We start from the raw sequence: 13522 nt of genomic DNA, 5'->3' as shown, positions 1-13522 counted from the left end.
CAGGCTTCAGACCGCGGTTATAAAGTTCGGTCATGACGTTCCGGTACTCCGCCCGCTGGTTGACAGCTCTTTGGTCTGGTAACGGTGTAGGCGAAGAATGACTGGCCGCGGGCGCTGTCCGGGAGCAGGTTTGGGCGCCAAGGAGCGGTGAGCCCGGTCTATCTCTGGCGGGGAAGGCAGTGTCTCTTTTCCGAACACCTCACACAGCAGATCCGAGAAGAATTTGGTGGGAGCTCCGCTTTCCGTCGATTCCGGTAGGCCCAGTGTTCGGATGTTCTGGCGTCTGCTCCGACTCTCCAGGTCGGTGACTTTAGCGGTTAGCTTAGCATTAGCTTCACGAAGGCTGGAGCAAGAGTCTTCAAGATCCTTTAACCGCTGACCAAGGTCTTCTGAAGCCAGCTCCAGGGATGAAACGCACTGACCGTGGTCCTCCACCATGAGGCGTGTTTGGTCCAGCTTCGAATCCAGCAAGTTAAAGGAGGTTCTGAATTCTGTGGCCAGCGCCTCACGGTGCCGCTCGAGCAGTGCGGCAATAGCCTCCAGCGTCAAGCTAGCGTCTTCTTTCTTGGCAGATTTGGTGTGTTTAGAAGACATTATGTGCGTTGGGACTAGAGTTGGTCGGCTTGACGATTAAAAAGTGAAATATACTTTCCGTCCTGAGCAGCGTTAGAGGGGACTGGATGTTAAAAATAAAAAAAGATTACTGGAGCCGTAAAAGCGTGCGACTACGCCATAAACGCGTCAACCGGAAGTCCCGGCAAGTCTTTTTTAATTCCCAGTAGAGTAACAGACGTGTTATTGCCATCAATTTTAAAATTGCTAATATTTTCTGTGAAATAATAAAATGTTTCAAGTTCTTAATTTTTTTTTCATTTATATATATATATATATATATATATATATATATATATATATATATATATATATATATATATATATATATATATATATATATATATAATTTTTTTTTTTTTTTTAATTTATTTTTTTTTTACTGTACTGGGAATAAAATATGGATTCATAAGAATTGCAAATCTCTGCATTCTGCTTCTGTTCACATTTTGCACGCAGCTCCCCGGCTGCATAAATGTGTATGCTGGCGTGACTAGTTGCTGACACAATGACCCACATGTTGAGCATAAGCAGCCCATCACAAATTCAGCGTTGCCAGGGTTACATATCAGGTCTCTCCTCCATTAGTTGATGAAAGAGCATCTCGCACTGTCCACGTCACTGCATCAGTAATGCTCAAAACATATGGGAGGATTTCAGTTTGCCCTAAAAGCAAAAACTAACAGGAGAAAAAAAACAGCTTTTTATATATTGTAGACATCACTGTCACATAATGTAAACATCTAATCTTCATCTCTTCTAATCTAATCTAATCTTCATAATATACTATGATCAAATGATTCTGTATTAGTATAACTTCAATTGATAAGAGATGATTTAAGAACTGGAATAAAACAATAGCAACTCCATTCATCTTTTTACTTTTTTTTTTTTTGTGTAGTTTCTTCTGATGAGGGTCCTATAATCTGAATGCAAATCTGTAAGAATGTACACGTTTTACAGCATTATCAGGTAGAAACCTGCCAATTTTCAGAGGTTAAAATCTTTTCTCATGACATAATGTGTGTAAAGATGCCCTAGATGTTTTACTGCAGTAAAAGAAAGAAAAGGAAAAAAGAAGCCCCACCCAATCCAACAGCATCAGGAGTCTCCTGCTGACATGAGAGGATACCCTGGTTTCTCGTGTGAGTGTGTGTGTGTGTGTGTGTGTGTGTGTGTGTGTGTGTGTGTGTGTGTTTGCCTGTGGTGTTGGTGTTTCCTTCCATGCAGCTTCTATGAACACACACTCTGCAGCACTGCACTGCAGTGTTTGGTTTCTCAGTCCACATGTCTGTTTCATATTAAAACCCAGTCAGTGGACATGTTCTTCATGTGCATGCTGGGAGGGTTGCAGGGTTGTTTGTCCTCCTCTGGATAGACTGGAGTGGGTGGAGTGTATAGATTGACTTTATTGATCTGTCTCTTTACTGTCTGTTTAACTAAAGTGTTCAGAATTTGTAATTTGGGCCAAAGGATGGAAAAACTTTTAATCAGACGCAGTTTTTGCTCATGTTGAAGCTGAGAATATCTGCTGTCTGTCGATGGAAAACCAAAACCACTCAAACTGACTGCAGAATAAAATAGATCTATATGACATGATGGAGAGGCGTGTAGGTGTTCCTGCGACACTGACCTGAATAATAATGGTGAAAAAAAATACAAAAGCATCTTCTGTTAATTTTTTTTTTAAAGTGATACAGCATGATTATAATAAATTCCAACTCCATGTTTGCAAATTTGGTGCTAAAACTGACTGTTTGAAAGAAAGATGCTGAATGGAAGTAAATTAATCTAATTTGATTCTCTTTTTCTTTTTTCAGGGCAGTTACCCTATCTGGGACGACTTCATCAATAAAGCCAGCAAACTACAATCACAACTTAGGTAACAACACACACTCATTCACATGTTCACATAGTTAAATCTGATTTCCAGTTACGGTTTACTTTCATCAATGATAAGATCAAATTTGTATAAATATGCTGTTCTGTCAGCAGCCTCAGTCTGCTTCACTGGAGACCTGCATGTGTGAGCAGAAGCTGGAATTTACAAGAATAAACTGAACAAAATTGTGATATTTGTCAGAAAAATAGTAATGAATTAAAAAAATAATAATTCAGGCCTGGTGAGAGGTGGTTCTCCAGTGACTTTGCTTGAGGCTGCTGCAGCGTCTCTGCTATCTGGTTTGCTCGTCAGTGAGCTGTCATGCTGTACAGCAATGGGAAATATGGACATGTAACCATAGGTGGTAATTCCTGGTCCATAAAGTAAAAGTCCTGCCATGTTTTTGGATCTACCTGTACATTTAGAACAGGTGTTTTCACGAACAGGCTCGTTTACCTGGCAAATAAACTCAGCTCATTAAACTCAGCTCGTTTGGTGACTGGTCGGAACAGCTGCCGGACTGGACTTTTACTTGTAAAACACCATGTAACACCACGTCCAGCTCAACTCATGCCCAAGTCTTTTATTACTGTCGTAACATTCCTTTTTTAGCTCATTGATTGTTTGGCCTGGCCTTTAATTGTTACCCGTTGATAACGTCATGGTTTGCAAAGAAAAACCATCATTTCCTGGTTCCATTTTGAAAACACTTTTCAGTTCCAGCCGTTCTGAGACACAAGCTGGTCCAAAAGTCAGTTTTGGTACCAGAACTGGAACTGTCACAGAGTCCTACTGTTATGAAAGGGCTAATATTGTATTTTGAGAATAATGATAATTCATCTTTCTGGTCAGAAACTAAAGCACCACCACCAGATTTAACCCCATTCTACGGTGCTTTGTCATCGGGATAGTTTGCTGGTTGCGCTACTGTAGGGGAGTTCCAACATTCAGCGGCTCCGAGTTTGCTTTCACATTTTGCCATCTTTGCCAGAGGCGGCACTACATCAACAATTACTAAAGGATGAAACAAGACAAACACTGAATGAACACTGGTTATTCCATGGCAACTTCTATTTCCACAACATGAGAGCGAAACATGAAGCTGCATCAGATCCTAGCGCTCTTAGGTTGACCACATTACTATCAGAACTTTTAGCGTGTTCTTTCATGTCTGACCACGAGCCATTTTTCATGGCCAGAGCCACCTATTATTCTACACACATGTATGTTTCAGTTGTGTTTACTCAGGATGCCCTTTGCATTGATGTCCCTTTCCTGCATCTGAACCACTTGAAGCAGACCGAGACCTACGTTGTTAAGGCGGATCAGGGTTGTCCTCTTTGATCCGCATCACATTTCCAGTGGTATTTTCTGTATCAAGTGACAGATAGCTAACCCCCTGGAAAACAGGCATAATTGTGCATATTACTGACACAGGAGATGGACAAAATAGTCTATCTATCTGCATAACAGTCTTCTGATGCTGCAATCAGCCTTTTGTAGGCTGATTGCAGCATCAGACCTGCTTTTTCTGTGCTTCTGACTTGTTTTGATCTCTAGCATAAATGGACCTTGAGCCTGGTGGACATTCTTTGTCAAAACTGGCATGCGTTGTCTTGAAATACCTTGGCACATCATGATCTTTATTCACATGTGTGCATACTTCCAGATGTTTTAGAAGAATGTCTTTGGGCTTCCATTAACCATGGAAACAGCAGTGCTATGTTAAGTTGCAAATTGTTGCCAAGTGGGGTGCTTAGAGTTTCGTCAGGGGTAGATGAGTTGTAGGTCTGTTCAGATTGACTGATAAGCGGGTCTTGCCAGCCGTTGGCCCACCTAGTCATGTTTTATTGATTTCTTGAAAGGCATATAAACCTAAAACATTTTAAAGTTTGTTCCCAGATTCCTAACAATGTCCTTGTTTTCTCCTTACTCAGACCTTATGGAAGTTATTCAAATGAGTTATGTTGCAAAAAAAAAAAAACCTGCATATTAGCTTCATCAGCCTGTATATTGGCTGCAGCAGCAGGAGAGTGTAAGGCAATAAACAAAGTAAATAAATGCATCCAGAGAAGGATGTTCTCTGTTAGATTCACTTAACAATGAGCGATCGATTTTAACTCTACAGATTTAATCAGTGTAAAATTTCTGACCGTACAAAGATCTTTTCAGGCAGTTATGGAGTGATTTCATGTCCACGAGTAAACCGTGTACTATGACATTCACAGCTTCCCTCATTCTCTTTGCATGACTTCCCACACACATACCACAACTCAGGTGCTTATATATAAAAATCAGTTAAATCACAGAATAAATTTTCATCTACTTTAATAATTTATTTGTACGTTCTTTGGGCCATTGTGTTCAGATGATCTCTAGATTGTTCATTTAAGATACCAGATTTCTAAAAATGATTATTGTGAAAGTGAAGTTGTGTGATTTTTATGCCTGTTAAAATATCTTACAATGTATTAAAGATTTCTGCAGCTTCCTTCATCTTTTCTCTGAGATTCTAAAAGATATCCTAAAGTGATGTCCTTAACACATTGAAATGTCGAAAGCAACTATTCATAAATCTCTGACCTGCTAATTCTGTGCTTCTGACTTGTTTTGATGGCACTCTGACGGTCAATACACACATGACTGGAGCCATTGTTGTCCTACAACACCCCAAAGCTAAGAAACCACTCCCCTCAAATTGTTCCGTTTTTTGTTTGCACCACAGCTGATTCAGCAAAGAAATGCAAGAGACAAATATTGGAGGAAGGAGTAAGGAGCAAAGTAAGAGCCAACATTGGACTGACTTTTGTCGTCTAGAGAGAGCTCAGAGAAGAGATGGGATCCAAGATTGAATTAGTTGAATTAGTCTTTGTTAGAGGGTGCTAATGTTTGAAAATATGCTAAAGTTCAGTAGTGTTCCTTTTTAGAAGACAACTAAAGGCTCTTTGTGCAGCTGGGACCAGATTTACAAACTTTTCACATGAGTTGTTGCAGGAAATGATCATGTTCCTGCTTTAAGTGCAAGGCTTCCAACAACTCTGTATAAACTTGGGGTCACAGCTCATGATTTTACTTAAATTTATGACAATTTGACCTTGTCATGTCCTATTGTGGTTAGAAGCAAAACTTTTTCCTCCCAGCATCAGGTTCTACACAGTTTGCGTCTTGCTGTAAGTGCATATAACCTGAGCTCATGAAAATCCAATCAGTCTGCTTCATTAAGTGTTTAAATGTCAGGCTCACCTCCTGTGTCGCCCTGTCCCCGACAGTCTGGTTCACTATTTCCACCAGACGCACGCGCGCACACACACACACACACACACACACACACACACACACAGACCATGTAGCTAAATGTTGCAAGCTAGCGGATGTATACACATAAACTGCAAGAGTATACACTTAAACCTCACTGCTTCATGGGAAATGCCACCACATGCACATGTAGTCTCACACCTTCCAGCCATTAACCACCCACCGACACCTGCACCTGCAGCAACACTATGCGCTCACACACATTCGCAAATTAATTAACCTTGTGTGGCTGGCAAAGATGAATGATGCCATCGTAAAGTCATTATCAGCGAGAAGGAGATTCTGCAGCGTGCTGGAAGTCAGCAGAGGTCAGAGCTGATTACAAACACAGGCGGCATCCCTTCTCTTCCTCTTCCCTGTTCTCCTCCTCCTCCTCATGCCGCATCTGCACAAAGACCGCTTGATGCCAGTCTCTACAAATGGTACACACCTGTCGGTTCCATAACTGTCAGTCATGTTTTATAACATGAGACACATTTTTGGATAGATTTTTTTTAATCCACAAGACAAATGATGATTTATAGCTTTTAAGAATTCACAATCAGATGCTTAAAACTTTTTTGGTAAATGTCTGAACTCCTACTTGATCTTTAACATTTATTTATTTAGATTTTTGCTTAATCGCTCCTCTGTTGCATCCCGCAGGACAACAGTTGTTGCAGTAGCAGCTTTCCTGGATGCCTTTCAGAAGGTGGCTGATCTGGCAACCAACAGTCGAGGTAAGATGGAGACAAAACATGTTTTTTTCTTTTTTTTTAGCCATTCAGTGTCTAACACTGCTGGTTCAGGCTTATCTTAAGGACCATTCCCAGATTGCATTACACCACTACTACAAATAGGTCAGTTTCTAGTTTAACTGCACTGTGTTTCAAATTTTTTTTCTTCTGTTTGGAAATTAATGTTATGAACAAGAGGAGATGAAATTAGTTTTTTCTTTGCAAATTTAAGTTTTGTGACTTGAATTTTTGTGCACTAGTGATACTTACATTGCTACATTTGATTTCAGTCTAATTATTGGAGTTAAATTTATCTGAAATACATAAACGTTGGGTGTTTTTATCTTATTTTTTAATTAGGTGAAAACCAGTCATAAGGTTAACACTTTTCTTCCCATGAAACCACATGAGCCATGTGTGTCTGTTTAGCATCTTTTAAACATGTTGGTATATTTTTAAGCATGTTACAGGTACAAGATAAGATGATAAGACATTTAGAAAAGAAATAATGACACAAAAGGTGTTATATTTTAATATGCATGAAACATAAAATAGATTTGTTAGAACATCAGAGTGAACTCAAAGAATGTAAAATAATGCATTTAAATCTATCAAAATTCTTCATAGATGGTAAAACACAGAAATCACAGAGCTCTGAAACTTAAAACTGGAGGTTAAAAATGAGCCGCACAAGCAGGCTGCTGCAGGAGCATAAAGAGAAAAAAAAAATCTTAGAGTTAAATCTGCTTCATACGTGTTCAGCAGAATCAGGAATGAAAAGAGCTAGACTGTAGAAGAATAACAGGAGTTTCTGCTGACCTCAACAGGCAAAAATACTCCCGACACACAGTGTTTGTGTTTCCAGCAGGCATGCAGCTGACAGTTGGCACACTGTCAGTTTTTGGTAAATAAACACAAATGTTAGCGGGTAAACTTGCACAAGTGAGTTCAGGTGAAAACTCATTTTGCTTATGTCTGAGAAAAACTGTGTAGGTTTAATGTGTTAGAGATATTTGGAGAAAAAAAAACTACATCTTGTTTTATTATAACTATTTGGATTGACTTTAGAAAGACACTGGCTTTTCACAAAGATGCTGTACAGAGTATTTTGTTCATTTAATTTAAGAATTGTATTTCTTCCATATTTAGAAGGCGCTGCTTGCTTTAATGCTCCATATATACTTTAAACTGTCTTGAATTAATATCTGCATATGAAGTTGTGTTACGCCTTGTACTGTGTCTTCGACTATATTATTACCATCATGATCTACTGGTACTGTTCATGAGATTTGGGTCAGAGAGGTAGTTGTCTAAGAAAAGCAGACCAGCAAAGAAAATGCAATCCGTGCAAATAAGAGTGTTCATGAGAACATGTCCGAAGCTTTTTGTTTACTCTTCCTCAGTCACACACACAGGTCTGCTGTTTTTGCGAAGCAGATTCATATTCTCTATTGATTTGTACTTTTCCATTATTGGCAAATGATCAGAAGCAGCTGTCTTTCTGATCACCAGACAGAAACGATCAATAGAGGGTGCTTTCTGGATTGTTTAGAAGGAGCAGGAAGGTCTGATATGTGCATGTTTGGCACATTTTTATTTTTTGTACTTTACACAGACAACTTCTGTTTATCAAGGATTCTGCACACTTCATCTGTAAAGGTTTACTCTGTGTGTGTACGTGTGTGTGTGTGTGTGTGTGTGTGTGTGTGTACGTGTGTGTGTGTGTGTGTGTTTACAGTACTGGATGTAGGCCAACTTCCTGTCGAGGCAACTTGCTGTAACAGTGACAACAGTAGCCAAGGAAACAATCAGTCAATGTCCTGATGATTCTAGGTTTCTAGGTTGCAGCCGCTCTGTAATCGACTTTGTGTGTGTATGCGTGTGTGTGTGTGTTGAAGTGGCAGCTACACCTGAGTAGTGTGTTTAAATTATTGGCTTCTTTCAGCAAATGTTTGGTTGATTAGAGGCTTGTTGAGCCAGACACATCTTACAATCCCAGACTTCCTCTTTCACTGAACATCTCCAGTAAAAAAAAAAACTTGATTATAATTTGAACAAAAATATCTTCAAAATCAACATTTTAAATTGTGACATTGTTATCAATAACATTCTACCATAAACATCTCTCATGAGCATCCGTTTCAGGGAGTACATAAACTTCGTGAGGCTACAAACATTTACCAGCAGCAACATTTACATTTACATCATGAAATATAAGACATTTAGAAAATGTCTCATCAGATTGCAGACAAAAGACAAACAATGATGTTAGCTCAGTTGCTAATGCGAATGCTAGCAGATTTAGACCATGATAGCTGTGCTTGATGCTAACATGTTTTCTGACCTAGACTGCTTCTTACACTGAATTTCCAGGTGAGAATTCTTTGGTTTTGTTTTCTCACTTCATAGCAACATCAGAAAACTTGCTTAAATGTTGAAAAATGCGATTTTAAAGAGGTGTGGCTCAAAAAAAAAAAAATTGGATATTAGCATGCAGCAGTTTTGTATGTAGATTAGCTAACAGTTAGCCTACACTCCCATATCAAAATGCAAACTAGGAAATGACGTTAGTAATGTTATTTTATATATCAGTGATTGGTTATTTGATTGTTTATTGGCATTTCAAAGCAAATTTCCTTTAATATCTGCATTTTAATTCTCAAGCTACTAATTAAGCTAATGTAAGTAAATAACGCGAACGTGAGTAGAGAGTAATCTCTACTTGAACACACATTTTAATTAGTAATCTAAATAAGCGTATAATGTATGCAAACATTTCTGATGACATGTAGCCTAATAGATATTTTAATCATGGATGAAACTATTGTCTGAAGAGCTTTAATCTTGTTCACAGGTAGATGGTGAGCTAGGTCTGCCAGAGATGCTGAATTATTGAACTGAAGATGTTGTACTCCCATCTGCTCAATGTCATGTTTCATGTAACAGTTGTAGCTGTATGGAGAGAATATTCTATGGTATAATGAAGGCAAGATAAAAAGTGAGATTCGGGAGAGAAATGCTGTCAAAGAGGAAACGGAAATCATAGGGGAAGTTATTATTATGAGTATTTGAGGATTTAAAGCAAAATGGAAGAATATGAGGTGGAGGGCAAACATGGAGGGCAGATGGTGATGGGGGAGATGGGAATGGTGAAAAAAGGATGGAGGGATGGATGCAGGAGGAGGGGAGTGAGGCTTTTGGCTGTCATGTCCAGTCTGCTGCCGGTGCTCATGGCAACAAGATGGAAATCACTGCAGAATTCAATCTGAGCAACAGAAACGGTACCTCCATCTGTCTGTCAGAAGTGCTTGCTTTGCAAATGTGGCTGTTTATTTTATGCATAATTACTGGACCAAAAATGGGCATATTGGATGTCTTATAGGTATATAATATCCTAATAAAAACTGTGATATTTGCATTCATTTAGTGGCATGGTCAGTCCATTTGCAGAAACTAATTATGTTTCAGTGTTTTTTGTTTGTCTAGAGGTTGTTGAAAGAGGCTCTTAATCTTAACTACCCTGGAGGGCTGTAGAGGAATCATTTAATTCACTGAATTAAAATGTGTGAGCTAGCTTTTATTTGGAGGACTGCCTGTTATTTGTTTTTCCATAGTAATGGCTAAAACAACAGGACAACAGCATCTATGATATTACACTTTAGCCAAAGCAAATGATTTTTTACCAGTGATAGTAGGTGCACAAGTTTGTCCATTGGACTTGATTTTTATGAAATGCATTACAATGTGGAAATGTAATGATAAATTGGTCAAACTAGAGGTGCACCAAAGTGCATTACATATCCACTGGTTATATACTTACAGTGAGGGTTTTATTGCAATAACATGTGTAGATGTCATGTAAAGCAAAATCTTTCATTTTCTTTGAACGTTTGGTCCTAAGCACTGTTTTTTATGGTCTAAGTGTGTGTCATGCAAAGAAGAGAAGCTACACATGACCAGAAATGAGAATAAGGATGAAAATATAGTCTTTTTAACCACACATTTGCATTAGCAACCAGCTTTGTGAGTGTGATTGTTCACATACTGTGTACTATACTTGTGGTTACATTAAAGAACACAGGCCTGACAGACTTGCAGAATATGAAGGTTGTATACAAGAAAATAACTCTGGCAATGATAAGGTAGCATTTGTTCAATTTTGGCATCATGGCACAAAAATTTTGACAGAGTAATTTACCTCAGGCAATCTTAAGACCTTACATCTGGTCAAATTGGTCTCTTCATTGCACCTCGCTGCATATTGCTGCTTGCAAATGCCTAGCATTAGTTTTTTTTAAGCATACAAAAACAAGAAATGAAATATTTCACACTACCATAATAACAATGTTTACAGGTATTTAAAAAAAAGTATATCTTTGGCATAAATTGCTCTTGTTTTTAGGGTTTAATTTTTTTCTTTCCTTTGAGTTGTAGCCTGCTTTTGCCTTCTCAAATAAACTTTAAGAAATACTTTGTGATGTTAGAACTGTATGTAACTGAAACTAAATGCGGTTTCATCTGTCCTAATAGGTTTCTTCTACAAGTGAGCCAGCATGCCTCAGTGGGACTACTTGTATAAATAAAGGTTCAATTAGAACAAGGCTAATTTATGCTGACTATTAGACTCCTTTTATCAGCAAATCTACTGTTCTTCCTTTGCATTTATTTTTCAGTCTGTTCTCTGAGAGTTTATAGACACAGCCAAGTGAGCAGTATCAATAAAAATTGCAGTATAGCTTATGTGTAGGTAGGGGAAGGAAAGAAGAAGCAGGAGCAGAAATGAGACCACACTTGTCTGCTCTGCCTCTTTTTATCTCTTTCTGAGACTGTAAATTAAAAAGTAGTTTTGGTTAATTTGGCTCACTATTGCTTTGCAGCAAATTGAGCAAAGGGTCACGGGGAAGCTGGAGCCTAATCCCAGCCGTCTGTGGGCGAAAGGCAAGGTACACCCTGGACACCTCGCCAGTCCTTTGCAGGGCCGCATACATAACATAGAATGCCAAATTCTGATTTTTGATACGCACAAGCAGAATTTTGATTTTTGTGTTCATGCATCAAAGATTTAACATGTTAATATCCTCTTGCCTTGTAGGATTGCAGTTGTGTCATGTACAATAACTCACATGACACTCACATGTTGGCGTCTGTCAGAGTTTTGGGATGAAGTGCATCTCTGACAGGTGTGCAACACTCAGGAACATTATGTAGATAAAATGCAGCGGGTGTCCTCCTCTATCAGCCTGTCTGTATAAGTAAGTGTGTGTGTGGGTGTCTTTGGTTGCTGTAGCAACCTGCTGCCTAGAGAGGTTTTCGTCCTTTAAAGGGGCTGCTGAGCGGTGTCCTTTTGACATGTAACATCGGTGTGTCAACACCTGGTAACTGGGTCATACTGAGCAGGAGAAGAGGAGGAAGGAGGACAGAAGAGGGGGAGGAAAATGGCAGGATATCTGTCATGAAATGAGAGGAGGAAGAATGTGATGAGACAGAAGAACAGAGAGGAGAAGAAAATGAAATTTGTGACAAAGGGAGGGATTATTAAATAACTGAAAAGGGGATGTGTGGAAGTCCTAAGCAGACGAAGGCGAAGTATAGAGATGACTCATTAGTGGAAATGGAAGAGGAAAGAAATAGAGGAGGAAAAAAGAAGCCAAAGTAAGGATAGGACTGAACTAGAAGAGTCTAAGCCATATATGAAGCAGGAAGAAAAGAGGTGATGATGGAAGGAAGAATAAACCGAAGAGTATGAAGTGGAATGAAATTAGGTGAAAGAAGCCGCCAAGAGGAAGAGAACTGAAGGTCTTTGCAGGAAACTTAGTGCAACAGTTCAGCCTGATGCAGGATTTCTGAACATGCTACTGGTTTGCTTTAATGTGCTTTGGGGGAAATTCAGCATTAAGAATTTGGTCTTGGTGCTCGGGGAGCGCTGCTGGTGCGCTGCTGGTGCGCTGGGGTGCGGCCTGGCTGCCGCTCGGTGGCGGTCTGGGGATCCCGGCCCTCCTTCGGTGTGGGCTGGGCCCGCTGCCTGCGGGGGTGAGGGGCTGCTTCCGGGCTCTTGGGGCCGTGGGGCCCGCGCTCTGTCTGCCCTGGGTGGCCGGTGCCCGGCGGGGCCGGTCCTCGCTTGTCCGGGCATGCTGGGGCCTGTTCCCCCTGACTGCGGGGGACTCTGGCTGGGACCCCCCTCTGCTGCCTCCTGGGTCGGTGCATGGCTGGCTCCGTGGTGGGGCGGTTGGGGTCTGTGCCTGGGGGTGGCTGCCGATGGCCCGGGTCTCGGGGGTACTCCTGGCTTGCCTCTTGCCTCTTGCCTTTGTGTGGGAGGGGTCACACTGGCATGATCACCTTTTCCAGAACACGTTCCACTCTGCATGTTCTGCATGTGACACAGTCACCGAGTCGTCACGCAGTTTTATTCACTAACAGCAGCTAGTTTTCTCATTTCTGTTTGTTTCTCATTTATATTTAACTTTTTAGATTCATAGTTTAGTTACTATGATCTAAAGTTGGCTTGTGTGTGTATGTATATGTGTTAATACTGGCAAGTGCGTATATGTTTGTATGTATGTATGTATGTATGTGTGTGTATGTGTGTGCAGAGGTGTGTGTGTGTATATGTATGTATGTGTATATGTATATGTGTACATATGTATATATGTGTGTGTATATATATATATATATATATATATATGTATGTATATATGTATGTATGTATATATGTGTATATATATATATATATATATGTATATATGTATGTATGTATATATGTGTATATATATATATATATATATATATATATATATATATATATATATATGTATATATGTATATGTATATATGTATATGTATATATATATATATATATATATATATATATATGTATATATATATATATATATATATATATATATATATATGTATATATATATATATATATATATATATATATACATACATATATATATATATACATATATATATGTGTGTGTGTGTGTGTATGTGTGGT

The 13522-nt window shown here is 39.3% G+C and overlaps 1 protein-coding gene across 1 annotated transcript in view; it reads left to right on the top strand.

Annotated features, from left to right (window-relative positions):
* Positions 1 to 13522, top strand: part of LOC306770458 (protein MTSS 1-like) — a gene marked incomplete at its 5' end in the record, with an annotated part of 69183 nt that overhangs the window by 14130 nt on the left and 41531 nt on the right. The window contains 2 exons of the mRNA XM_079259306.1: positions 2433 to 2494; positions 6455 to 6528. Coding sequence (XP_079115432.1) covers positions 2433 to 2494; positions 6455 to 6528 — 136 coding nt within the window. The remainder of the gene's footprint in view (positions 1 to 2432; positions 2495 to 6454; positions 6529 to 13522) is intronic.

Source organism: Telmatherina bonti (assembly GCF_933228915.1).
Source record: "Telmatherina bonti genome assembly, chromosome: 19".
Lineage (NCBI taxonomy): Eukaryota > Metazoa > Chordata > Actinopteri > Atheriniformes > Telmatherinidae > Telmatherina > Telmatherina bonti.
The sequence above is the reverse complement of the archived record's forward strand: the minus strand, read 5'-3'. Positions and strand labels throughout refer to the sequence as shown.